This window comes from Dendrobates tinctorius, unplaced genomic scaffold (genome assembly GCF_039654945.1).
Source record: "Dendrobates tinctorius isolate UK_male_01 unplaced genomic scaffold, ASM3965494v1 ptg000293l, whole genome shotgun sequence".
Classification (NCBI taxonomy): Eukaryota; Metazoa; Chordata; class Amphibia; order Anura; family Dendrobatidae; genus Dendrobates; species Dendrobates tinctorius.
The window spans coordinates 16166038-16193723 of NW_027361960.1; the positions used below are offsets into that span (position 1 = coordinate 16166038).

The following is a 27686-nucleotide window of genomic DNA, read 5'->3' on the forward strand; positions in this document are numbered from 1 at the left end:
GCATGCGACGGTCCAAGGCATGATACGTGCTAGGTGGCATGCCAGGGTTCCGGCAAGGGCTAGATAGCATCGGACTCCGGACATCTGGCAACGATCGACAGGCTCCGGACATCACGCTGCGGACATCAGCTCCAGACATCAAGCTGCAGTCATCAGGCTCCAGACCTCTGGCAGCGATCGGCAGGCTCCGGGCATCCGGCAGGCAAGCCAGGGTTCAGGCAAGAAGGCACGCCAGAGTTCAAGACATGGTGCGTGTTAGGAGACACACAAATGTCCAAGGCAGGGTTCCAGGCAGGATATGTGCTAGGAGACACACCAGGGTCCAAGGCAGAGTGCAAGGCAGGGTATAGGTGTGCTAGGGGGCACGCCAAGGTCGAAGGCAGGCCGTGTGCTAGGAGGCATGCCAGGGTTCAGTCTAGGGCCTGTGCATGGTAGGAGGCATGCCAGGGTACAGGCTAGGGCCTGTACATGCTACAGGGAACACCAGGGTTCAGGCTAGGGCCTGTGCGTGCTAGAGGGCATGCCAGGGTACAGGCTAGGGCCTGTGCATGCTAGGAGGCACTCCAGGGTTCAGGCTAGGGTCTGTGCATGCTAGAGGGCTCGCCAGGTTAAAGGCTAGGGCCTGTGCATTCTAGGAGGCACGCCAGGATTCATGGCAGGACCTGCGCGTACTTTATAAAAGCACGGAGAGGTATGCCAAGGAGCAGGCTAGGGCCTGCGCGTGCCAAGAGGGCACGCAAGCACAGTGCAGAGAGAGCATGAGTGCAAGGAAGCAGAGAGGGCACGGCTGGGGCACTGGCTAGCTGGTTGGGCTGAGGCTCAGACAGGCGGGCAAGACTGAGGCGAGCACGGCTGAGGCACAACAGGCGGACACAACTAAGTCACTGGCCGATGAGCACGGCTGAGGCACTAGCAGGCGGGCATGGCTAAAGCGGGCGCGGCTGAGGCACAAACAGGCGAAAGAGGCAAGGCCAGGCACGTGCAAAGGGCATGCGGAGAAACAAGGCAAAGTAAAGCACAGAACAAGGAGCGGAACGTAGGCTGAAACACAGAGCCGGGTACAAGAAAGAGAAGCGGAGCGTATGCTAGAGCCCAAAGCTGGGTCAGAGACAAAGAGCAAAGTACAGACAGGTAGCAGAACGTATGCTGAGGCACAGAGCCAGGTACAAGGGAAAAATGGAGCGTATGCCAGAGCACAGAGCCGGGTATATGGCAAAGCACAGAGTACAAGACAGGGCTTGTGCTAAAGGAGCATGTGAAGGCAGAATACAAAGATAAGGCTTAAAGCAAAGTACATGGCCAAAGCGCGTACAGACCGCGTGGCGAGGCACAGTACGGAAACAGGCTTGTGCAAGAGAGCACGATAGGATAGAGTGTAGGAGAGACGCAGAGCTTGTGCTAAAGGAGCACAATAAGGCCGGTTTCACACTAGCGCATTTTCAACGCGCGCACGGCCGGGGGTAGCTCCGCCCCCGATCCGGCTCTCTGCCCGGCGTGCCCGCCCCTTCCTTGTAGCGCCGCCTCCTAGCGGACAGCGGCGCCTGCGATCGGCGCACCCTATCTTTAGCATAGGGTGCGCCGATCGTGCGCAGGCCGTGCGCTAGTTGCGCTTTGACCTGCGCTGCGCACTTTTGACGGTGCGCCGTGCGCGCCAAAATCAAACTTTTCGGATTTTGGCGCGCACGGCGCACCGTCAAAAGTGCGCAGCGCAGGTCAAAGCGCAACTAGCGCACGGCCTGCGCACGATCGGCGCACCCTATGCTAAAGATAGGGTGCGCCGATCGCAGGCGCCGCTGTCCGCTAGGAGGCGGCGCTACAAGGAAGGGGCGGGCACGCCGGGCAGAGAGCCGGATCGGGGGCGGAGCTACCCCCGGCCGTGCGCGCGTAGAAAATGCGCTAGTGTGAAACCGGCCTAAGACAGAGTACAGAGAAAGCACACAAGGCAAGGCACAGGACACGAGGCAAGATACAGGACATGAGACAAGGTACAGGACACCAGATGAAGTACAGGACAAAGGACAAACACTGGACACTAGATGAAGTACAAGCACAGAGCGTGTGCGAAGAAGCACAAGAGGGCAGAGTGCAGAGGCACAGAATACAGTTAGCAACCGAGCAGACCAAACAGCCTAGCAGGGAAGCAACACTATAATCAGGTCCCGACCATAGGAAGGGGTGGTCTGATATAGGGCATTAGCACCTGGACTTCCGGGTAAGAACCATAGGGAGGACTTCCGGGTCGGTCCTCTAGGATCATAGAGAGGACTTTAAGGTCAGGTCCTCCATGACCATAGAGAGGATCAAATGGTCTGGTCCTCCAGGACCATAGAGAAGATTGCTGGATCAGGTCCTCCTGGACCATAGAGAGGATTGCAGCAGGCAGAGCAGAGACGGGTTTGCACACAGCAATGGCATGCAGCCATGAGGTAAAGCACACATGCGCACAGCAACGGCATGCAGTCATGGTGAGGTACGCGTGCACACTAGCGATGGCGCACAGCCATGAGATGAAGCACATGTGTGCATAAGCAAAGGCATATAGCCATGAGGTAGAGCATGAGCACGCACCAGCAGTGCCAGGCAGTCATGAGATGAGGTGCGCATGCGCACTGCTCCAGGGGTCATGCAGCATAACAGACATGACAGGCATAACAGTGAGGTGCACGTGCACACTGCTCCAGGGGTCATGCAGCATAACACACATGACAAACATAACAGTGAGGTGCATGTGCACACTGCTCCACGGGTCATGCAGCATAACAGACATGACAGACATAACGGTGAGGTGCGTGTGCACACCAGGGTCATGCAGCATAACAGACATGATGGGCATGACATTAAAGGTCACTCCATGTGGAAAGAGTGCAAAAGTACCTGCTCGGTTGCTCCACAGAGCGGTACAATAATAGAGCACTCAAAACTATACCCTTCACAGGAGTATAGTAAGTAATGATGCTAGTTGGGGTCCCTGTTATGAATGGGTCACCGAGGAGAAGAAAGCAAAACAAGCTAAGTCACAGAAAACCAGAGAGGTTGGTAACTATGCAGATTGCAGATCCCTGATCCTACCACACAACTAGCAGCAGCCGTGGAGCGTACCTACGATGTTCCTAGACGCTTCGTCACAGCCGGACCCCAAAGGAATAGACAGCCCCCACACATGTATTGACCATGTATTGAAGGTAAAACAAGATGAAGGCACAAACACAGGCAGGAAAATAGGCTGAGCAAACGATGGGGCCCAAACTAACTAGACAGGAAAGGAAAGGAAAGGCAAGTCACTGTCTGCAACCTGCAAAAAACCCTACAAAAATAATGTCCAACACTTCTGATAGCAAAATTAACCCTGAAGTCACTAGACTTCTCCCACTATATCAGCACTCTGGAATATTCTGAGACAGAGCAAAAAGAGACCGAACTAGTAAGGGACAAAAAGCCAATTGGCAAAATACTGATAAATAAGAGTGGAAATTCAGCTCAGCCCCCAGCTGGGGCTGGCAGACCACACAAAAAACTGAATAGACCAACAAAATCAAGTGTGAACATTAGCAGAAAAACTTAGCTATAGATGACTGGAACAGAGCTGAAAACCAAGAGCTGACAAGCCAGAAGGGATCACCAGCAACTGAATAGGGCATTGGCTGTCTTAAATCCAATCTGAGAATCCTGAGATCCAATCGTCATCCTCATTCTCAGGTGGCAGATCTCCACCGATCAAACCAGCCACATCACCTCCCATCACCACCAGAGGGAGTCCAGAAGGGGAACTCACAACTGGTGAACCAGAGAATGAACTCACAACACGCCGCCTCCAGCAGGGCGAATTTCGATAATGACACGTGCACCTGGATACACCGCCTCCAGCAGGGCGAATTTACAGAGTAAAGGGGAACAGCAGGGAAACAGTTACAGTGGTGGGCCCTGCAATAGGGAATGGCGACGTGGAGACCTCCTGCACTCCCCTGAGGCAGTGTCCCTAAACTCCTACCGATCCCTATACAGGTTCCTCACTTGTCGCCGAGTCGGATACCTTAATTCCTAGCTTGCCCTGCACCTATCTCTTACTAGTGCATTGGGTGGTGCAGAAACTAATCCCACCACTGCACTAATACACACACAAGGAAAAATATAACAAACAAGGAAAACACCACTTAGCTTTGCTCTGTTGCTATTGCTCCCAGCAACAGAGTACAACACCCGAATTCAGCTTCCACCTGAAGCTACTACACCAGAGCTCTGACTGAGCTGCAAGGAACTCCTCTCTATAGCTCCTTCCTTCACCAAACTTTGTTGGAAATTACCAATATCACCAACAGTGAATGAGACCACCTGCCACTCCTTTATAGGAAGGAGCCAGATTCATCACCTGCTTGGTAATTACGTGTAATAATGCTAGCGACCTCCGGGGGCAAAACTATAACTAAAGAAACCACAGTGTAATGACCCTTGCGGCCACCGGGGGCAAAACTAACTTTAAGCCAACAGCTTAAAGGAAAAAAAAAAAGGTTGTTTGTGCAAAATCTGTCACAATCCAACCTGGATCGTGACAATATATATATATATATATATATATATATATATATATATATAATCATTAAAATTTGTTATAGCCAACCGTAGCTAGTTACTATGCCTGGGCAATGCTGGGCTCTTCAGCTAGTGCTCTATATATGCTGCTAGTTTGAAAATCTTACCCATACATCCCTTTATATTCTACATTATACCTCTGTTAGCATACATCATATACTGCTCATATATGCAGCACCCCAGCATGTGGGCAGAACACCCAGGTAGAAAATCTGTGTCTGACGGTGAAACCATTGTCCTTCCCCTGTGTTACATCCTTCCAAATCTGCTGTCCAGGAAGGAGGCACTGAGGCCTCCAGTCCACAGCCTGCAGTTGCATAGACACAGCAGTCAGCAACCACGTCCAGTTCGTTGTCACAGCGCAGCATTCAGTTGTCTCTTGTTGGCTTGTATGTCTGTTCACAAATTGTTAGTTAGATAGGGCATACATATTCGTTAGCACTTTACATTGTAGGGTGCTGGACAAAGACCATTGCTGATTTTTCCAAGCTCCTAAATGAGACTTCTGTCTCTTTATTAAACTGTCGCTTTCCTTACACTTTCTAAATTTGGGTCCTTACAAAAAATGGTTGTAGGGTATTGGCCAGTTTATGTACACTTTAAGCATGTCTAAGAGACTGGGTTAATACGCTCCACAGACCTATTCAGGCTGCAGCCCTACACATATTGGAACATGGTAATTGCCACACTATGGTCTTTACCTGAGCGCTGTAGCACTGCCGGTCACCTGAGTAATACACTCCATAGACCTAGACACTCTCTGGGACATATCCTGTAATTACTCCTTTGTTGCTCAAAACCATTCAAAAGATACATTCTGCCTAGTTGGGTAGTTTCCAGAAGAAGTGTGTAGGCTTGTGTAGCTGGCTCTTTCCCTTAAGGAAGCTGCTTCCAAGTAAAATGAGGCTTGTGCATGTTCCTGACATGGGTTTCAGGCCTGAAAGACTGGCCACAATACAGGCTCTCGCTTGCATACACTGTATTCACAATTTAATTCTAATGCTTTTGCTGTCTGGTAGAACCCAATTTCCTGACATTGATCATGCAGCTCCCCCAATGCCTCCTTTATATTCACCATACAGCGGCTTCACCTACTATGACAGATATTCCATTAGGATCCGGTGGCAAAAATGAACTTTCGAGCTTACAAAACGCAGGTCTAACAGCAACTGCTGGCCTATGGAAAATATGTAGTGAGGGACGCATAATAAGATGGCGGTGGACATGGTGGTGGTGGGGAAGCCCAAAATTCAAATGGGCATGTTTGAAATGGCATTGTAAAGGGATGGGAAATATGTATTCCACTATCTTGCTAACTATTTGGGAGGGACCTCGCAAATATAGGAGTGAGAGCCATCACAAATGTTAAAGGAAAAACTAAAGCCAAAACGCTCCGTGTGAGCATATGCTAAAGGGGAGGTATAATTTTTTTTATTACTTTTATTTTGCGTTACATACATGTAATTATGAAGGAAAAAATGTGTCTTAACATTTTTCCCTTTAAAATTTTTTTGGGTTTGGTTTGGTCTTTTTAAGCCCTTTATCCCCGAGGGTGATTTGCACGTTAAAGAATTTTTGCAATTCAGACCACTGTCACTTTATGAGGTTTAGATCCATGTGATTCTGAGACTGTTCTTTCAGGACATATTATTCTTCATGATAGTAGTAAAATTTCTTTTGGTATGACTTCTGTTTATTTATGGAAAAATGGGAATTTCGTGAAAATTTTAAACATTTTGTAATTTTTAAAATTATAATTTTCATGCCCTTAAATCACATAGATATGTCACACAAAATAGTTAATAAATAGCATTTGCCACATGTTTAAATTTTTTTCGTTAGGAAGTTATAAGGGTTAAAATTTGACCAGCAATTTTTCAAACAAAATTTACGAAACCCTTTTTTTTTTTTAACCCCTTCACCCCCAAGGGTGGTTTGCACGTTCATGACCGGGCCAATTTTTACAATTCTGACCACTGTACCTTTATGAGGTCATAACTCTGGAACGCTTCCATGGATCCCGGTGATTCTGACATTGTTTTCTCATGACATATTGTACTTCATGTTAGTGGTAAAATTTCATTCAAATAACTTGCGTTTATTTGTGAGAAAAATGGAAATTTGGCGAAAATTTTGAAAATTTCGCAATTTTCCAACTTTGAATTTTTATGCCCTTAAATCACAGAGATACGGCACACAAAAAACTTGATAACTAACATTTCCCACATGTTTACTTTACATCAGCACAATTTTGGAACCAAAATTTTTTTTTGTTAGGAAGTTATAAGGGTTAAAAGTTGACCAGCGATTTCTCATTTTTACAACACCATTTTATTTTTAGGACCACATCACATTTGAAGCCACATTGAGGGGTCTATATGATAGAAAATACCCAAAAGTGACACCATTCTAAAAACTGCACCCCTTAAAGTGCTCAAAACCACATTCAAGAAGTTTATTAACCCTTTAGGTGCGTCACAGGAATTTTTTTGAATATTTAAAAAAAAATGAACATCTAACTTTTTTTCATAAAAAAAATACTTCAGGTTCAATTTTTTTATTTTACCAAGGGTAACAGGAGAAATTGGACTGCAAAAGTTATTGTGCAATTTGTCCTGAGTACGCAGATACCTGATATGTGGGGGGGAACCACTGTTTCGGTGCATGGCAGAGCTCAGAATGGAAGGAGCGCCGTTTGACTTTTTCAATGCAAAATTGGCTGGAATTCAGATTGGACGCCATGTCACGTTTGGAGAGTCCCTGATGTACCTAAACAGTGGAAACCCCCTACAAGTGACCCCATTTTGGAAACTAGACCCCCCAAGGAACTTATCTAGATATGTGGTGAGAACTTTGAACCCACAAGGGCTTTACAGAAGTTTATAACGTACAGCGGTACAATTAAAAAATCATATTTTTTCCACAAAAATGATCTTTTCACCCCAATTTTTATTTTCCCAAGGGTAACAGGACCCTAAAAGTTATTGTGCAATTTGTCCTGAGTACGCTGATACCCCACATGTGGGGGTAAACCACTATTTGGGCGCATGGCAGAGCTCGGAAGGGAAGCAGCGCCATTTGACGTTTTTGGCTGGAATTGAGATTGGACACCATGTCGCGTTTGGAAAACCCCTGATGTACCAAAACAGTGGAAACCCCCCACAAATGACACCATTTGGGAAACTAGACGCCCTAAGGAACTTATCTAGATGTGTGGTGAGAACTTTGAACCCCCATGGGCTTCACAGAAGTTTATAACATAAAGCCATACAATTAAAAAATCATATTTTTTCCACAAAAATGATCTTTTCACCCTCAATTCTTATTTTTCCAAGGGTAACAGGACCCTAAAAGTTATTATGCAATTTGTCCTGAGTACGCTGATACCCCACATGTGGGGGTAAACCACTATTTGGGCGCATGGCAGAGCTCAGAAGGGAAGCAGCGCCATTTGACGTTTTTGGCTGGAATTGAGATCGGACACCATGTCGCAATTGGAAAACCCCTGATGTACCAAAACAGTGGAAACCCCCCAGAAATGACACCATTTTGGAAACTAGACCCCCTAAGGAACTTATCTAGATGTGCGGTGAGAACTTTGAACCCCCATGGGCTTCACAGAAGTTTATAACATAAAGCCATACAATTAAAAAATCATATTTTTTCCACAAAAATGATCTTTTCACCCTCAATTCTTATTTTTCCAAGGGTAACAGGACCGTAAAAGTTATTGTGCAATTTGTCCTGAGTACGCTGATACCCCACATGTGGGGGTAAACCACTATTTGGGCGCATGGCAGAGCTCGGAAGGGAAGCAGCGCCATTTGACGTTTTTGGCTGGAATTGAGATCGGACACCATGTCGCGTTTGGAAAACTACTGATGTACCAAAACAGTGGAAACCCCCCACAAATGACACCATTTTGGAAACTAGACCCCCTAAGGAACTTATCTAGATGTGTGGTGAGCACTTTGACCCCCCCAGTGCTTCACAGAAGTTTATAATGCCCGGGCGTGAAAATAAAAAATTCGTATTTTTTCCACAAACATGATCTTTTAGTCACCATTTTTTTATTTTCCCAAGGGTACCAGGAGAAATTGGACCCCAAAAGTTGTTGTCCAATTTGTCCTGAGTATGCTGATACCCCATATGTGGGAGAAAACTACTGTATGGGCACACGTCGGGGCTCGGAAGGGAAGTAGTGACGTTTTGGAATGCAGACTTTGATGGAATGGTCTGCGGGTGTCATGTTGCCTTTGGAGAGCCCCTAATGTACCTAAACAGTGGAAACCCCCCACAAATGACACCATTTTGTAAACTAGACCCCCCAAGAAACTTATCTAGATGTGTGGTGAGCACTTTAAACCCCCCAGTGCTTCACAGAAGTTTATAACGCCCGGGCGTGAAAATAAAAAATTCGTATTTTTTCCACAAACATGATCTTTTAGTCACCATTTTGTTTATTTTCCCAAGGGTACCAGGAGAAATTGGACCCCAAAAGTTGTTGTCCAATTTGTCCTGAGTATGCTGATACCCCATATGTGGGAGAAAACTACTGTATGGGCACACGTCGGGGCTCGGAAGGGAAGTAGTGACGTTTTGGAATGCAGACTTTGATGGAATGGTCTGCGGGTGTCATGTTGCCTTTGGAGAGCCCCTAATGTACCTAAACAGTGGAAACCCCCCACAAATGACCCCATTTTGAAAACTAGACCCACTAAGGAACTTATCTAGATGTGAGGTGAGCACTTTGAACCCCCAAGAGCTTCACAGAAGTTTATAATGCCAGGGCATGAAAATAAAAAAATCGTATTTTTTCCAGAAACATGATCAATTAGTCCCCAATTTTTTCATTTTCCCAAGGGTAACAGGAGAAATTGGACCCCCAAAAGTTGTTGTCCAATTTGGCCTGAGTACGCTGACACCCCATATGTGGGAGAAAACTACTGTATGGACACACGTCAGGGCTCGGAAGGGAAGCAGTGACGTTTTGGAATGCAGACTTTGATGGAATGGTCTGCGGGTGTCATGTGCGTTTGGAGAGCCCCTGATGTACCTAAACTATTGAAACTCCCCACAAGTGACCCCATTTTGGACACTAGACCCCCCACGGAACTTATCTAGATGTGTGGTGAGCACTTTGAACCCCCAAGTGCTTCACAGAAGTTTATAACACTCGGATGTGAAAATAAAAAAATCATTTTTTTCCACAAAAATGATATTTTTGCCCCCAATTTTTTATTTTCCTAAGGGTAACAGGAGAAATTGGACCCCAAAAATTGTTTTGAAATTTGTCCTGAGTAGGTGGATACCCTACATGTGGGGTAAAACACTGTTTGGGCGCATGGCAGAGCTTGGAAGGGAAGGAGCAACATTTGACTTTTTCAACTCAGAATTGGCTGGAATTGAGATCAGACGCCATGTTGCATTTGGAGAGCCCCTGATGTGCCCAAACAGTGGAAACCCCCCAATTATAACTCCAACCCTAACCCCAACACACCCCTAACCCTAATCTGAGCCCTAACCCTAGCCCTAACCCTAGCCCTAACCCTAGCCCTAACCCTAACCCTAATGGGAAAATGGAGATAAATACTTTTTTTTAATTTTATTATTTTTCCCTAACTAAGGGGGTGATGACGGGGGGGTTTGATTTACTATTTATGACGGTTTTTATATTTGGCAGCTGTCGCACGCTAAAAGACGCTTTTTATTGTAAAAATAGTTTTTGCATCACCACATATTGAGAGCTATAATTTTTCCGTATTTTGACCCACCGAGTCATGTGAGGTCTTATTTTTTGTGGGACGAGTTGACGTTTTTATTGGTATCATTTTCGGGCATGTGACATTTTTTGATCGCTTTTTATTCCTATTTTTGGGACACAGAATGAACAAAAAACAGCGTTTCATGAATTTCTTTTGGGGGGGTGCGTTTACACCGTTCCGCGTGCGGTAAAATTGATAAAGCGGTTTTATTCTTCGGGTCAGTACGGTTACAGCGATACCTCATTTATGTCATTTTTTTATGTTTTTGTGGGTTTTATGCAATGAAAACTATTTTATATAAAAATAATTATTTTTGCATCGCTTTATTCTGTGAGCTATAACTTTTTTATTTTTTCGCTGATGATGCTGTGTGGCAGCTCGTTTTTTGCGGGACAAGATGACGTTTTCAGCAGTACCATGGATATTTATATGCGTCTTTTTGATCGCGCGTTATTACACTTTTTGTTTGGCGGTATGATAATAAATCATTATTTTTTGCTTCGTTTTTTATTTTTATTTTTTAAGGGGTTCGCTAAAGGGGTTAACTAATGGGACAGTTTTATAGGGCGGGTCATTACGGACGCGGCGATACCTGATATGTGTACTTTTATTGTTTTTTTTTTTATTATTTCCAAAAAATGGATTTATTGGGGGAATATTTTTTTTTTTTCCTAATTTATTTGGCGATTTTTTTTTAATTATTTTAACACTTTTTTTTATTTTTTTTTTTACTTTATTAAATAGTCCCAGGTGGGACATCACTATCCTGTGACAGATCGCTGATCTGTCACATCACAGATCACTGTGACAGATCAGCGATCTGACACAGGCACTGCAGAAGGCTTCCTCATGCCTGCGCTTTGCAGGCACTGAGGAAGCCAGCTTCCTCAGGCCCCCGAAGGCCCCCGTCGCCATCTTGGATTCAGGGGCCTGGAGGAAAGGAGCCCCCCGCAGCAGCGCTGCACATTGCGCTGCCGTGGGGGGCTCAGGGAAGCACGGAGGGATCCCCTCCCTGCCGATGCTTCCCTTTAACCCCCGGTACACCGCGATCATGTTTGATCGCGGTGTGCAAGGGGTTAACGTGTCGGGGGTGGTCCGTGACCGCCCCTGACACATTTTGCCGGGTGTCAGCTGTGATAATCAGCTGACACCCGGCCGCGATCAGCGGCGCTCACCACGTGGGCGCCGCTGATCGCGCTAGACGTACTATCCCGTCCATGGGCATAGGGGCCCGGGTCCCATGGACGGGATAGTACGTCTCATGTCAGGAAGGGGTTAAGGGAGCACATCACATTTGAAGTCACTTTGAGGGATCTATATTAAAGAAGATACCCAAAAGTGACACCATTCTAAAAACTGCACCCTTCAAGGTGACAAAAACCACATTCAAGAAGTTTATTAACCCTTCAGGTACTTCACAGGAATTTTTTGAAAAACAAATTAACATTTAACTTTTTTCACAAGATATTGACTTCAGATGCAATTTTTTTTTATTTTGACAAGGGTAACAGGAAAAACTGGACCCCAAAATTTGTTGTGTAATTTCTCCTGAGCATGTCATTACCCTATATGATGGAGAAAGCCACTGTTTGGGTGCACGGCAAAGCTCGGAAGGGAAAGAGTGCCATTTCACCTTTTGAATGCAAAATTTGCTGGAACAATTGGTGGACGCCATGTCGTGTTTGGAGAGCCTCTGATGTGCCTAAACAGTGAGAGACTTGCTGATCATACTATGCACACGATCAGCATGTTTCCTAGCTCTGCTGACCTGAATGTCGTCATGACAGCATCCGGTCACCATGGCACCTGGCACCCGGAATGCTGCGATCGTGTTGTGTGTTAGTGCCGGACAGACGTAATAATCCATCCGTGGTCAAATAGACCCAGGTCACATGGACAGATTACTATATTTGATGTCAGAAAGTGGTTAAAAACACGTAAAACCGGCGCAATATTCTGACTTTATTCCCAGTTACCATATGTGAATCAGAAAGGCATGCAGGCATCTTCTCCATGCTGTTCCCATTTAGTTTTAGCTCTTTCCCATCTATTTCAGCTTTTTTTTTTCCATGCCCCCAGACTTGTCTGTTGGGTCCAGCAGATAAATATTTGGCTTTCCCATTGACTTCCATTGGATTCATGCGAATACACGGATGTTAGAAATTATTCATGCTGATTTTCCTGAACCTCAATATTTACCTATTCGCACAAAATGTTCACAGTTGTGGGCATGTTCTTTACATCAACTGATGCAAACTCTCAAAAATACAGTAACATTCTAGGTTGTGAAGAAGCAAAGCGCAAAAAATGACAAGGGGGTGAACATGTTTGCAAGCCACTGCATATATCATCAGCAGTGAGGAGAAGCAGAAAAAGGGAGAGGACGTAGCTGGAGGAGGTGGACGCATGGATTATATTTTTGTTTTAAAAGTAGGGATCTAATGTTTTTTAGCAGGTTTGCAGTAGAAGTCAAATGAAGTAGTAAGAGAGAAGGGGATGGAGAGATAAATATTTGTCTTCAAGGTGTTGGGGTTTGGGGATTGGGGATAGCAAAGGAGAGTTAAGACCAGTGGTGAAATAACTGTGAGGGCATATGCAAGAATTGTGAATTAGTGAAATTGTGGAATCGACTTCAAAAAATGTATTAATTGCTAAGTCAACTACTTTTTATTAAAAAGCAGACAATAAAATTAGTTGATTACATGTATCCCAAATCTGTAATCACCCATAATCAGCAGTTTATGTAAGAGGAAGCTACAAATAGTCACACATTTACACTTTTGTGAATGATAGTTCATGTAATGAATAAATGAGCTGGATCTACTACAACAGGAACTCTTCTCTTATTTATTATAAATTAATATTGTCACATGTGTCTTACCTGGGGTATTGGTGTGGACGGTGTATTTTGTTGTTTCCACTGTTAAATGAGAGTCTAAAAAAAGTAAAATCCATCAACACAAACTATAGATATTAATATATTAAATTGCAGTAAATAAATGAAGACCAAAGTTGCTGAATCTTTAATTGCAATTGGGAAATTGCAATTCCCTGGTAATTCCCGCACTAGTTAGCAATGATGCCATGTATGAGGTTGACTAAACTTGTTCTACTTCTCTCAAGAAAAGTTATTTGAGAAAAGCCAGATTAGTCTAGTTAGCATGTGGCCACGAGTATAAAAACCCCATACATGTAGTCATATCACTGCCAATCAACACGGGGAATACCAGGGGTACCGTAACAGCATGCACACATCTCGCTGTCACCATTTGGCAATTTTTATCTTAAAGAGAGTCCCATTTTTCACATCTGACGTGTCCCTTTACATCTCTGGAATGCTTCAACATATCCTAGTGATTGTGAGAATGTTTTTTTTTTGTGATATAATGTACTTTATGTTAGCGATAAATTCAGGTCAATGTGTTTTGCAATTTTATAAAAATATCTGAAATATCATAAAAATATACATACTAGCGGTTTTCTAATTTGAATGATTATATTTTTAAATCACATAGCCATACCAGATAAAATAGTAAATAAATATAATTTCCCATATGTCTACATTTTTTTACCAAGTAAAATTACAAATCCTATTTTATGGACCTATTGAGCATTGAAATGATTACAAGAATTGATACTATCTTAAAAATTGCACCCATCAAATTATTCTAGGCTGCTGTCTGGATATTTGTCAATGTTTCAGGTGGTATACAGAATTAAGGCAAGTGTAATGAAAAAATAAAAAGCATTTTTTCCACTAAAATATTGCCACACATTTTTCATTTTAACAAGAAGCCATAGTAGAAAATGGACCCAAAAATGTATTATGCAATTTCTCCTGAAGTAAAATAACTTATATGTGATAAAAACCTGCTGTTTGGGCACATAGCGCTATATACTTTTTGGGGTGTAAATTTGGCTGGAATAGATGCGGACAATATGACGCATTCGCAGAGCCCCTGAGTTACCAAAACAAACAAAACCCCTTAAAGAATTCATCTGAGTATGTGTTGACCATTTTGTACATATAGGTGTTTAAAAGAATTTTATAAGTTTTAGGTTTAAATATGAAAAAAAGATGTCTATTTTTCCAGTAAAATATTGTTTTATTTTTTGCAAGTGGCAGTTGGACCCCGTAATTTGTTACACATTATATCCCAAATATATTGATGGCCAATATGTGGTCAAAAATTAAAGTTTGGCCACCTGGCAGGGCACAAAATGAAAACTTGCCACCCCATCCCACATGTATTGGTGGCCAATATGTCGTCAAAAACTAAAGTTTGGCCACATGGCAGGGCACAAATTTTTTTTTTCCAGTAAAATGTTGTTTTATTGCCAAATTTTTAATTTAACCAAGTAAAGTGAACAAATGGACCCTTATTTGTTTACATAATTTCTGCTGAACACTGTGATGCCCCATATGTGGTCAAAAAGTGGGAACATGGCAGAGATTAGAAAGCAAAGAGCACTACTTGATCTTTGGAGCTCAAATTTAGACATCATGTTGCATTTGTAGAGCCTCTGAGGTGCCAAAAAAGAAACACCCACAAATGAACCCATTTGGGAAGCTAAGCCCCACAAATACTTAAAGGGGTTGTCCGGGCTTTTCACATAATCTCAGTACATATCTGGGCTGCAGAATTATGACAATAAGTAATTTACTTTCTGTCACTAGTTTACACGGTTTTCTAGATATTCTGAACAGAACGTCCAAGGGGGGGTGTGTTATGGCATTGAAATGAGAACTAGTCGTAACCTCCTACTCTACTCCAAACATGCCCTCTATTGCAACAACCCCAGCCTCCATAGCTACAGGCCCTCCCCGTCCACATGAAGCAGCCCTCATCACACAGTAACGAATTCTTCCCCTCCAGCAGCCTCAGTGCAGAGAGCAGAGAGCTGCTCCTACCCCAGACACACGCTGAACAGTGATCTATGGAAAGTGAAAGTAGTGAGGAGGAGGGAAAATCGTCCTGTATTCTGGGTCACTCCATGATTACAATACATAACTCATTATCAGTAATTCCTTCCCTCATTGTCCCACTATCAAACATAAATATTTTTTACTCGCATCGCTGGTCTCATGCCCTGCAGTACTCAAGTACTGCAATGCATGAGCCTACCACAGTATGCAAGAGCAAGCTTCCAAATTCAGGAGCATGACAGATTCGAGCAGTTCATGGGCAAAACAACACCAACATAACAGAGCTGAACCAGCTTGTTGAGGTGGAATAAGCGAAAATTCCCCCAAGCCAAGGAGTGGGACTAATTACGGTAATTACGGAAAAGCATAGATCCAGTGTCGTACAAAGTGTTCACACTGGATACTGAATGCAGTGTCATATATTTGTGCTACTGGAAAATGGAAAACAGGAGGGCACCACTGAATAGAGAATGGGGATACACCTGCAGTCAGTACAAACATGAACTGTGAAAACTTGTAGGAAAAGCTACTGACCAAGAAAAAGCAGGGATCACCACACCAAATATAAATTTTATTGATTACAGAAAGACAACACCATGTAAAAACATTAAAAGTCATAAAATGACACATGTAAAGCACAGAAGGCTCATAATAAAGCCAACAAGACTCACCCCGTATTGTGAAGACAAATAAATTGGCTCAAGAGTAAATAATAATACACAGTGACTGAGCAATCATGTGTCATTTTTAGAGATGAGCGACTTTGCCTTTTTTAGGGTCGAGTCGGGTTTCATGAAACCCGACTTTCGCAAGAGTCGGGTCGAACGAAATCAGACGATTATCGTGAAAAGTCAAAGGCCGACTGAAGCACGAAACCCAATGAAAGTCAAAGGGGAACCAAGGTCGGCAGGGAGTGGTGGACAGGAAACACACCTACAGTGCCCATTTTAATGCCAAAACCATCAAGTCTTATTACTTAAGCTTGTCAACCTTAATTTACTTTATAATAATAGTTAGGCATTGAAAACTGGGGGTTATTTGGCTAAAGCTGTGGGGGGGTAGAGCTGGCTCCAGATTTTCGTGGGCCCAGGGCCAAAGAGTGTCAATGGGCTCCTTTAACACATGCCACAATTCATGATCCTCTGATACGGCAGAGAAATAGTGGTATAGTACAATGAAAAATACTTCACTTCTTACATCTCATGACTGATATCCATTTTAAATTCTCCAATAGCTCCAAAAACGGACTGTATATTACTCCATACAGTATTATGGCCACCGCATAGTGTGCTATACAGAGTACTGAGGCCCATATATTTCTCCATACAGAATCACTGGTGCCATATAATGTTTGAAACAGTATTTGATGAGCTCCACATAATGCTACAGTATATGTTGGTCCCCATGGATGAAGATCCACTGTGTTATGGGCCCAAATAATGCTCCATATATAATGGGCCCCATTTCTAATGCTCCAGTGCATAATGGGCCCTGTAAATGCTGCTCCAGTGTCTGATGTCCACCTTTGGAATACTCCAGTGTATGGTGGGCACCATATATCATTCTCCAGAGTATAGTGCTCCCCAAAAATAGCTGTCCCAACATTGAAAACAATTAAATAAGTCTCCTCGCTAGGGAATCCCTGTACTAGTCTGGACTCCTCGTCGTCCCCATCTTCCATTTCACTGCATTTGGACTGTTTAGGCAGAGGGCGTACAGACGTGATGTCATTGCGCTCTCTGACCAGAATGTCACTGTCAGGAAATGCGGAAGACGTCATGGCGGTGGAGCAGGGAGAGGTAAGTATTTCAACTTTGCAAGTGCTGTGATCCTGAGCGGAGGCAGGGGGGCCCACTCATTGGCGACGGCACTGGCACAGGGCCCCTCATAGTACGCCGGTGTGTCTGATGGCGGGTGTGCACCCCCACCATCAGAGACACTTGATTCTACTATGAGTGACCTTGTGCCAGTGACGTTGCCAAAGAGTGTGCCCACCCACCTGTCCAGGGCAATGGCACTCGCACGGGTGCGTGCGCCAGGTGGTGACCCCGGCCCTGTGGGGGGAGGCAGCCCAGTTAGGGAGGTGGAAAAATTGGCATATGTTGATGTTGGACATTCAGCAGCTGCAAATGGAGTAATTAGAGAAGTCCACGGAAGAGGAGGACAAAAGCAAGCCATTTTTCTGGCAACCTACATGTCAGCAGGGGAGGGTGGGACAAAATCCTTTGAAACCCATGCATGGTTCATTTTAATGAAGGTTAGATCATCAACATTTTAGGTCGACAGATGGGTCCTTTTTTCTGTCAGGATTGATCCAGCAGCACTGAAGACTTGTTCAGATAACACACAAGCAGTAGGGCAAGAGAGCTCCTGTAAGGCATATTGTGCCAATTCAGGCCAGGTGTCAAGTTTACTGGCCCAATAGTCAAAGGGGAATGAACGGTGAGGGAGACATCGATATGGGAGAAGTAGTTTGTTACCATAGTTGACAACTGCTGTCTCCTGTCACTTTCAAACGATGGAGTAATACCAGTCGTGTGAGCGGTACTTGAAAAATCAGTCCACAACATGGTCATGAAACCCCTGTGTCCAACGCCACTTCAGCTGTGTGCACCACGAACACCTCTTCCATGTTGCCCCCTACGGCTTGTTGGAAAAACATCACCGCCGCTGTGTGCTGGGAATGCCTCAAACAAACGGTTTACCAGAGTTGCTTGTTTGTTAGCCATTATTAGCTCTAGGTTCTCCTGTGGCAAGGTGTTTTGGAATTTGTCTTTATAGCATGGATCCAGGATGCTGGCCAACCAGTAGTTGTCATCGTTCATCATTTTAGCAATGCGAGGGTCCCTTTTTAGGATCTGCAAGGCATAATCAGACATGTGGGCCAATGTTCCAGGTGTCAATGATGCAATGCGATTGCTGGGTGGAGGAGCACTTTCTGGCAAATCCACATCCCTCCAGTCATGCACAAACTCTGTACCTGACCACGCCAACATTTTTTCTTGCCCCCTGAGAAGCATCCTCCTCCCCAAAATAATCATCCCCATCATCCTCCTCCTCCTCCTCTTCTTCCTCCACCTCGTCCACGAGACTTCCCTGAGCAGACAATGGCTGACTGTCATCAAGGCTTCCCTCCTCCTCGGCTGCAGACGCCTGCTCCTTAATGTGCGTCAAAGATTGCATGAGCAGACACATAAGTGGGATGCTCATGCTTATGATGGCGTCGTCTGCGTTTACCAGCCGTGTGCATTCAAAACACTGAAGGACTTTACAGAGGTCTTTCAGCTTCGACCACTGCACACCAGACAACTCCATGTCTGCCTGCAAACTGCCTGCCCGTGTATCCTCCCACAAATGAATTACAGCCTGCCTCTGTTCGCACAGCCTCTGAACCATGTGCAGGGTAGGGTTCCACCTTGTTGCAACATCGATAATTAGGCGGTGCTTGGGAAGGTGGAGCAATCGCTGCAGCTTCTGCATACGACTGGAGTGTACGGGCGACCGGTGGATATGCGAGCACAGTCTTTGCACCTTATGGAGCAGGGCTGTTAACTCCGGATAATTATTGAGGAAGCACTGCACCACCAGGTTTAAGGTGTGAGCAAGGCAAGGTATGTTTCTGAGTTATGAAAGGGCTATGGCTGCCACAAAATTCCAGCCGTTATCACTAACTACCTTGCCTGCCTCAAGATGTAGACTGCCCAGCCATGACTCAGTTTGTCGCTGCAAGTGGTCGGCCAGTACCTCCGCGGTGTGTCTGTTGACGTCCAAACACATCATATTCAACACAGCCTGCTGACGCTTACCACTAGCTGTTCGATAGTGGGACACCTCGTGTGCAACACTGGCAGCTGCGGATGGAGTGCTCGTGTGACTGCGCTCTGTGGATGAGCTTTCGCTTCTGGAGGAGGAGGAGGAGAAGGGTCGAACGCCTACAGCCAACTGTTTCTTATATCGTGGGCTAGGCCGCACTGTCCCACCACCACTGTCCCCTGTGGACCCTACATCCACCACATTAACCCAGTGCGCAGTAATGGACACGTAACGGCCCTGGCCATGCCTACTGGACCATGCATCTGTTGTGAGATGCACCTTTCCACTCACTGATTGCTTGAGTGCATGGACAATGTGGTCTTTCACATGCAGGTGGAGGGCTGGGATGGCTTTTCGTGAAAAGAAGTGCTGACTGGGTAGGTCATAGCGTGGTACTGCGTAGGCCATGAGCTCGCGGAAAGCTTTGCTTTCAACCAACCGGTAGGGCATAATCTCTAACGAGATTAGTTTGGCAATGTGAGCATTCAAAGCCAGTGTACGCGGATGAGAGGATGAGTACTTTCTTGTCCTACTCATAGTCTCTGGTAGGGTGAGCTGGATTTGAGAGCTGCATATGGTGGAACTAGCGGTGGACATGGCGGACTGAGAGAGGGTTGGTGATGGTGTTGGTGGTGTTGCTGATGGCCTAGATTCAGTCTTTCGTAGCAATAACAAAGTGATTCCATGACTGCTTTGCCTTTGCGACGACACCTCGACATTTGCTGCTGGTGGTGTGCTAACCGGTGGGCTTACAGTGGGGGAAGCGATGTAGCGTTGCTGACTACCTTCATTCAAAGCAGGTGCACATGTGGTACGTGAGGTTTGGTAGTCCGTCCACGCTTGCAAGTGCATAGTGGTTAAATGTCTAAGCATGCAACTGGTATTCAAATTTCTCAGATTTTTCCCTCGGCTAAAGGTCTTTACGCACTTCTTACAGATAACCTTGGCCTGATCATTAGGATTTTGTTCAAAAAAGTGCCACACTGCACTCTTCCTACTATGGAAGACATTTTGAGACCTTGCACGCTGTGCTATTTTGACCGTCTGGCCAAGCTGTCCTGCAACTCTTTTGTTTTTTGTAACCCGTTTTTGGACTGCTCCGGGCCTGCCAGATAACAGCTGTTGCGATGTCGTTGCCTGCTGCGGATCCTCCTCCTCCTCTTCTGAGCTATTGGCAGCGGCACCCTCTTCCCCCAATGGATGCCAATCTGGGTCAACAACTAGGTCATCCATCACCTCCTCCTCAATTTCATGTGCACCTTCCTCTCTGTCAGCGTGTAAGGTGGTATAGTATGCGGGAAGGGGCACCTGAGTTTCATCAGGGTCTGATTCTGCCTCAGTACACTGCGAGGACAATGTAGTGCTCTGAGTGAATGTACCAGCAGAAAAATCTAGCAGTGGCTGTGCATCAGTGCACTCCATGTCAGATTCATCTTGAACTGGGGAATTCACGATTTGACTTGCTAACCCTGGCATGGTATGTGAAAAGAGCTCCATGGAGTAATCGGTAGTGTGGCCTGCCACATCCTTCACTTTTGGTAGGGGTGAAGGACACAAGGAAAGGTGTTGTTCCTGACCAGGAGTCTCCAATGACAACTCAGTGCTTTTATTTCTTGAAACTTCAGAAGAGGAGGCGCGAGAGCTGGAGGCTGTGTCAGCAATATAAGCCAAAACTTTTTCCTGAAGCTCCGGCTTTAAAAGTGGTTTACCTACTCCCAGAAAAGAGAGCCTTCGATACCTTGTGGAGCCAGACGATGACGCAGGCTCAACACCTCCTGCCTTAGGTGCTATTGTGCTTTTGCCACTACCAACAGATGCAACACCACCACCACCATCGGGACCAGCTGGCAACCCCCGCCCACTTCTTCTACCACACTTGTTCATTTTTGTGAAAATGTACCCAAAATACCACCAGCTATATGGTACTGTCAAAGAAGGTCGAAGATGTATCTACTATTGGTGAGAATTTGAATCTCACTAGAGATTTGAGGACGCTGAACTATTGTCTCTGGCCCAGTAGAGATTACACCTCAATGCAACAGGCTGAAATTGGATGGTGTATGACAAGGTGTAGGGTGTCCATAGGATTGGTGAGAATTTGAATCTCACTATAGATTTGAGGACGCTGAACTATTGTCTCTGGCCCAGTAAAGATTACACCTCAATGTAACAGGCTGAAATTGGATGGTGTATGACAAGGTGGAGGGTGTCTATAGGATTGGTGAGAATTTGGATCTCACTAGAGATTTGAGGATGCTGACAATGATGCTCTCAGTCCAAGTATGGACGCAGGCAGCCTAATAAGCAGGACTGCTGCACAGTGCGCACACAAAAGGGTGGAAAAATGAACGCTTGGCAACTGTGCAGAAAAGAGGAAGAAAAGTATTTTTGCTTTTAAAAAAGCAGTTTGCACAGCAGTGTGCAAACAGCAATGCAGCTATTAGGGAGCCTTATAAGGCAGCCTAATAACCAACAGAGCTGATGCACAAAAATAGAGCCTCCCCTCTCACTGCACACAAAGTGTTGTGTTGTAAGTGGAAATCGCTAACAGCAGAAGCAGTTTTTTTGGTTCTTCTTCCCTGCCTAACGCTCTCCCTACAGAATCAGCAGCAGCAGCAGCTCTCCCTATGCTAAGATCGGCATAAGTACGATGGCGGTCGGCGTTCACGCCCTTTTATAGCCCCTGTGACGCAACACAAAGCCAGCCAATCACTTGCATGCCCTTCTCAAAGATGGTGGTGACCGATGCCTATGTCATCGCGTTGCCCACAGTGTGCGTCCTCCATCATTGGCTGAAAAAGGGCGCTGGAAGCATCTTTTGAAACACGACTTTGGCGCTCTGGTCGCCGACATCGTGGCCGACCTCATGCTATGGTCGGGTTTCGTTTCATGAAAGCCAACTTCAGCGAAAGTCAGCGACTTTTGAATATGACCGACCTGTTTCGCTCAACTCTAGTCATTTTATGACTTTTAATGTTTTTACATGGTGTTGTCTTTCTGTAATCAATAAAATTTATATTTGGTGTGGTGATCCCTGCTTTTTCTTGGTCAGTAGCTTTTCCTGCAAGTTTTCACATATATTTGTGCTACTCACATACATGTAATATTGGATCACACTCATTTAAAAAATGACAAAGTCTAATATTTTGCCTTATTTGTTTGATTTGGTGATCTTTGACTACCTTTAGGACTTTTACTCATTTTGATGTAGTTTTAAGTCAAATTTATGCAGAAATTTGGATGTTTTAGATGGGTCTTAGCATTAAAAGCTGTTACACACTTTCTGCTTGCGGATTAAGGTTTCTACAGGGTGGACCATTTATATGGACACACCTAAATAAAATGGGAATGGTTGGTGATATCAATTTCCTGCTTGTGGTATATTAGTATATGGAAGGGGGCAACTTTTCAACATGGGTGGTGACCATGGTGGCCATTCTGAAGTTGGCCATTTTGGATCCAACTTTATTTTTTCCAATGGGAAGAGGGTCATATGACACATCAAACTTATTGAGAACTTCACAAGAAAAACAATGGTGTGCTTGGTTTTAACATAACTTTAATCTTTCATGAGTTATTTACAAGTTTTTGACCACTTATAAAATATGTTAAAGTGCTGCCCATTGTGTTGGATGGTCAATCCTACCCTCTCCTCCCACTCTTGACACACTGATAGCAACACCGCAGAAGAAATGCTAGAACAGGCTTCCAGTATCCGCTGTTTCAGATGCTGCACATCTCGTATCTTCACAGCATAGACAATTGCCTTCAGATTACCCCAAAGATAAGAGTCTTAGGGGGTCAGATCGGGAGACCTTGGTGGCCATTCAACTGGCCCACGATGACCAATCCACTTTCCAGGAAACTGTTTATGTAGGAATGCTTGGACCTGACACCCATAATTGATGGTATGGTGTGGTACAGTATATGGGGTACAAAGATAGTGGGGCCATTCTTCATCAATGGAAACCTCAATGCCACTGGATATCTGAAATTGCTGCATGATGATGTGTTGTCCTCTTTATGCACTGAAGATAGCACATTCCCTGAGTTTTTCCAGCAAGATAGTACACCACCACATTATGGGTTTCAGGTCCGAGCATTCCCACAAGGAATCTGACCCCCTTAGACTAGCATTTCTTCTCTAGTGTTGCTATCAGTGTGTCAAGAGTGGGAGAAGAGGGTTGCATTGACAATCGAACACAATGGGCAGCACTTTGAACACATTTTATGGCCGACTTCAAAATGGCAGCCATGGTCACCACCCATCTTCAAAAGTTTCCCCCCTCCCATATACTAATTTGCCACAAACAGGAAGTTGATATCACCAACCATTCACATTTTATTTAGGTGTATCCATGTAAATGGCCCACCTTGTACTTTTTCCTCAGAACTCGAAACTTGCTCCTTAGCAGTTCCTGCTTCTGTCTTTTGTTGCAGTGTTGAATCAATCTATGTATTTTCTGATCTGATTTCAAGGCGATGTGTTAGAGGAAAGGTGAAGGGTACCCTTTCCTATATTTGATCCTGGTGTTTCCAATCCTGATTCTTTTTCATCCTGATCCTAGTCTTGTATAAGAACATCACTTCTGCCTGAACCATGGAATTGTTCATCTTGTACCTTTTATTGCACTCTATGCTCTGATCCCTGGCTTCATTGCTGACTTCAAAAATCACAAAACAAGAATTTTGTAGCATGGGTCAATTGTGAGACTTATGCAATATCACTTACAGGCAATAAAAGTAACCACTGTAAAGAAATGCTATGCTAAAATGAGTGTTTTTACTTGCAAATGTCTTGGACATTAAGGCCAGATCGAATAAAACATGAAAAAAAAAACAAACATCTGACACCTTTTCCTGCTATTTGTCATGCACTATATGCCAGCACCAAATGAAGGACAATAAAATTGTATTTAGCAAAAAACTACGGCAAACACATTTTTCAATTAACATTGCATGTAATTTGGTTATCCTTTGTTCAGCACTTACATTTAGTGAAAACACTATTATAAAAAGATGCAGTAAAAGACTATAGGCGTGTTTTTTCTATTCATGTTTTATTTGCACTAGACTATTGGCTTTGCTATAGTGTCCCAGATATTTGCAGGTAATAACATTCATTCTAAACTATTTATAGTGAGCATGGTGGCCTTATTTTATATTGATTCTTTCATTCCTGACTTTGCTGCCATCTCATTCTGTTAGCTGTTGCATCATGATCTCTCTTCTTATGATTACCTCTGGCTGTGTTCCTGACTATGCCACTTCTTTGTCAGCAATGCTATTGCCACTAATATGTTAGTACTCGGGAAAGCACAATTTTGAGATCTTCCTGCAACAATATCGATAGCTTTTTGCAGGAGGATCTGTAGATCCCTTTGATTCAGAACCCTAGTCTAGCCAAAGGTTTATGCCTTAAGTAATCCACATATCTAGTGCATAACAATAACAAAGCTACTAACAAGGGAAGAGAATAACAATATTCCATGATAGTGGCACTTGCCAAATGGCAGTAATAGGATATATAAGTCAACACGTTTACAGAAACTTCTTGAAGGTGTGTATTGTAAACATCAAAATGAGCAAATGTATGGATCAGAGTGTCAAGGGCCAATGTATCTCAAAGGGCTCATGCTCATGAGAGACTCGCATGATTCTCGTGGGAGTCTCTCACATGAAAACCTGGCACTGCCACCGGCACTCGGACCGGAGCGTGTGGCTGCATAGAAATACATGTAGTCGCATGCCCCGGTCCAAGTGCTGGCCGCAGTGCCAGATTTTCATGCGAGAGACTCCCACAAGAATCGTGAGTATGAGCCCAAAAAGGAAAGATCTTGTGAAATATTTGTAGTATGCAATGGTTAGTGTCTACCAAATGTGGATCAAGGAAGGACAGCTCATGGAAGCTTCTAATGCTCATAAGTGGATAAAAACATAGCCTGTCTCTTCCTAATTTGAACATATTGCTGGCTATGATAACGAGTTGTTTTTTTTTTTAAACTGCAGCTAATCATGGTGTAATCATTGTATAGATTCACTTATTATATCACTGTAAGCTTAAAAAAAGCAGATATATCTAATATATAAAGCTCAAAGTGAGTATGTATGTATGTATGTGTGTGTGTGTGTGTGTGTGTGTGTGTGTGTGTGTGTGTGTGTGTGTGTGTGTGTGTGTGTGTGTGTGTGTGTGTGTGTGTGTGTGTGTGTGTCCGGGATAGGCATCCGCACCGTCGCAGCTACAGCCACAAAATTTGGCACAGTCACACGTCTGGACCCCGAGAGCGTCATAGGCTATGTTGTGAGGCGAAATTTTAACCCCGCGCGTTCCAATTCACCAAACAATTTTGCCCCTATCTACATACTGGGGAAAAAGTGAATGCGCGTCAAGCCCCGCCCCTCATTATGATGTCATAATGCCCCTATCTACATAATGGGGAAACAGTGTGTGCGTATCAAGCCCCACCCCTCATTATGATGTCACAATGGTTGCCATGGCGATGCTGATGTCATCATAGGTGGCAAGCCCCGCCGCTCATTATGATGTCATAATGGTTGACTATGAGATGGAGGATGTGTGATGGGTATATGGGCACTGGACTATGGGATGGAGGATATGTATGACGGGTATATGGGCACGGGATTATGGGATGGAGGATATGTATGATGGGTATATGGGCATTGGACTATGAGATGAAGGATGTGTGATGGGTATATGGGCACTGGACTATGGAATGGAGGATATAAATGATAGATATATGGGCATGGGACTATAGGATGGAGGATATAAATGATGGATATATGGGCATTGGACTATGAGATGAAGGATGTGTGATGGGTATATGGGCACGGGACTATGGGATGGCGAATATGTATGATGGGTATATGGGCATGGGACTATGGGATGGACAATATGTATGATGGGTATATGGGCATGGGACTATGGGATGGAGGATGTGTAATGGGTAAATGGACACTCGACTATGGGATGGAGGATATGTATGATGGGTATATGGGCACGGGCCTACGGGGTCATGGATATGTATTATGGGTATATGGGCACGCGACTATGGGATGGAGGATAATTATAATTTGTTATAACTAACCACAGTTAGTTACTATGCCCGGGCAGCGTCGGGCTCTTCAGCTAGTACAGTATAAAAATGAGTGTATGTGTGTGTGTTTGTTTGTGTGTATATCAAGCCCCACTCCACATTATGATGTCATAATGGTTGCAATGGTGAAGGTTATGTCATAATGGTTGCCATGGTGAAGATGATGTCATAATAGGTTGCCATGGCGAAGATGATGTCAGAATGGTTGCCATGGCTGCAATGATGTCATAATAGGTTGCCATGTTGATGATGTTGTCAAAATGGTTACAATGGTGCCTATGATGTCATAATATGTTGCCATAGCGATGACGATGTCATGAAGGTTGCATTGGCAAAGATGTCATAATGGTTGCCATGGCTGATGGTTGAACATCGCTATATACACGGGGAGATGACATACAAGTATATACTATATAAAGGGGGAGATGACATACAGGTATATACTACAGTATATACAGAGGGAGATGACATGACATACAGGTATATACTATATAAGGCAGAGATGACATACAGGTGTATACTATATACAGGGGAGATGACATACACGCATATACTATATACAGGAGGCAATGACATACAGGTATATACCACATACAGGAGGAGATGACATACAGGTATATACTATATACAGGGGGAGATGACATACAGGTATATACTATATAAAGCAGAGATGACATACAGGTATATTCTATATACAGGGGAGACGATATACAGGTATATACCACATACAGGAGGAGATGACATAAAGGTATATCTAATATATAAAGCTCAAAGTGCTCGTATGTATGTATGTATGTGTGTATGTATGTGTGTATGTGTGTATGTCCGGGATAGGCATCCGCACCGTCGCAGCTACAGCCACAAAATTTGGCACAGTCGCACATCTGGACCCTGAGAGCGTCCTAAGCTATGTTGTGAGGTGAAATTTTAACCCCGCGTGTTCCAATTCACCAAACAATTTTGCCCCTATCTACATACTCGGGAAAAAGTGTGTGCGCGTCAAGCCCCGCCCCTCATTATGATTTCATAATGCCCCTATTTGCATAATGGGGAAACAGATTGCAAGCCGTGCCGCTCATTATGATGTCATAATGGTTGACTATGGGATGGAGGATGTGTGATGGGTACATGAGCACTGGACTATGGGATGGCGGATATGTATGATGGGTATATGGGCACGGGACTATGGGATGGAGCATATGTATGATGGGTATATGGGCACGGGACTATGGGATGGAGGATATGTATGATAGGTATATGGGCATGGGACTATGGGATGGAGGATATGTATGATGGGTATATGGGCATGGGCCTATGGGATGGAGGATGTGTGATGGGTATATGGGCACGGGACTATGGGATGGCGGATATGTATATGGGCACGGGACTATGGGATGGAGGATGTGTGATGGGTATATGGGCACTGGACTATGGGATGGAGGATATGTATGATGGGTATATGGGCACGGGACTATGGGA

At 44.5% G+C, this 27686-nt stretch overlaps 1 protein-coding gene across 14 annotated transcripts in view; it reads right to left on the reverse strand.

The window, feature by feature from the left end:
• LOC141072913 (scavenger receptor cysteine-rich domain-containing protein DMBT1-like) overlaps positions 1 to 27686 on the reverse strand; it is a 490185-nt gene that overhangs the window by 370267 nt on the left and 92232 nt on the right. For all 14 annotated transcript variants that reach the window (XM_073560164.1, XM_073560162.1, XM_073560161.1 and 11 more), the window contains one exon: positions 13234 to 13287. In XM_073560164.1, coding sequence (XP_073416265.1) covers positions 13234 to 13287 — 54 coding nt within the window. The remainder of the gene's footprint in view (positions 1 to 13233; positions 13288 to 27686) is intronic.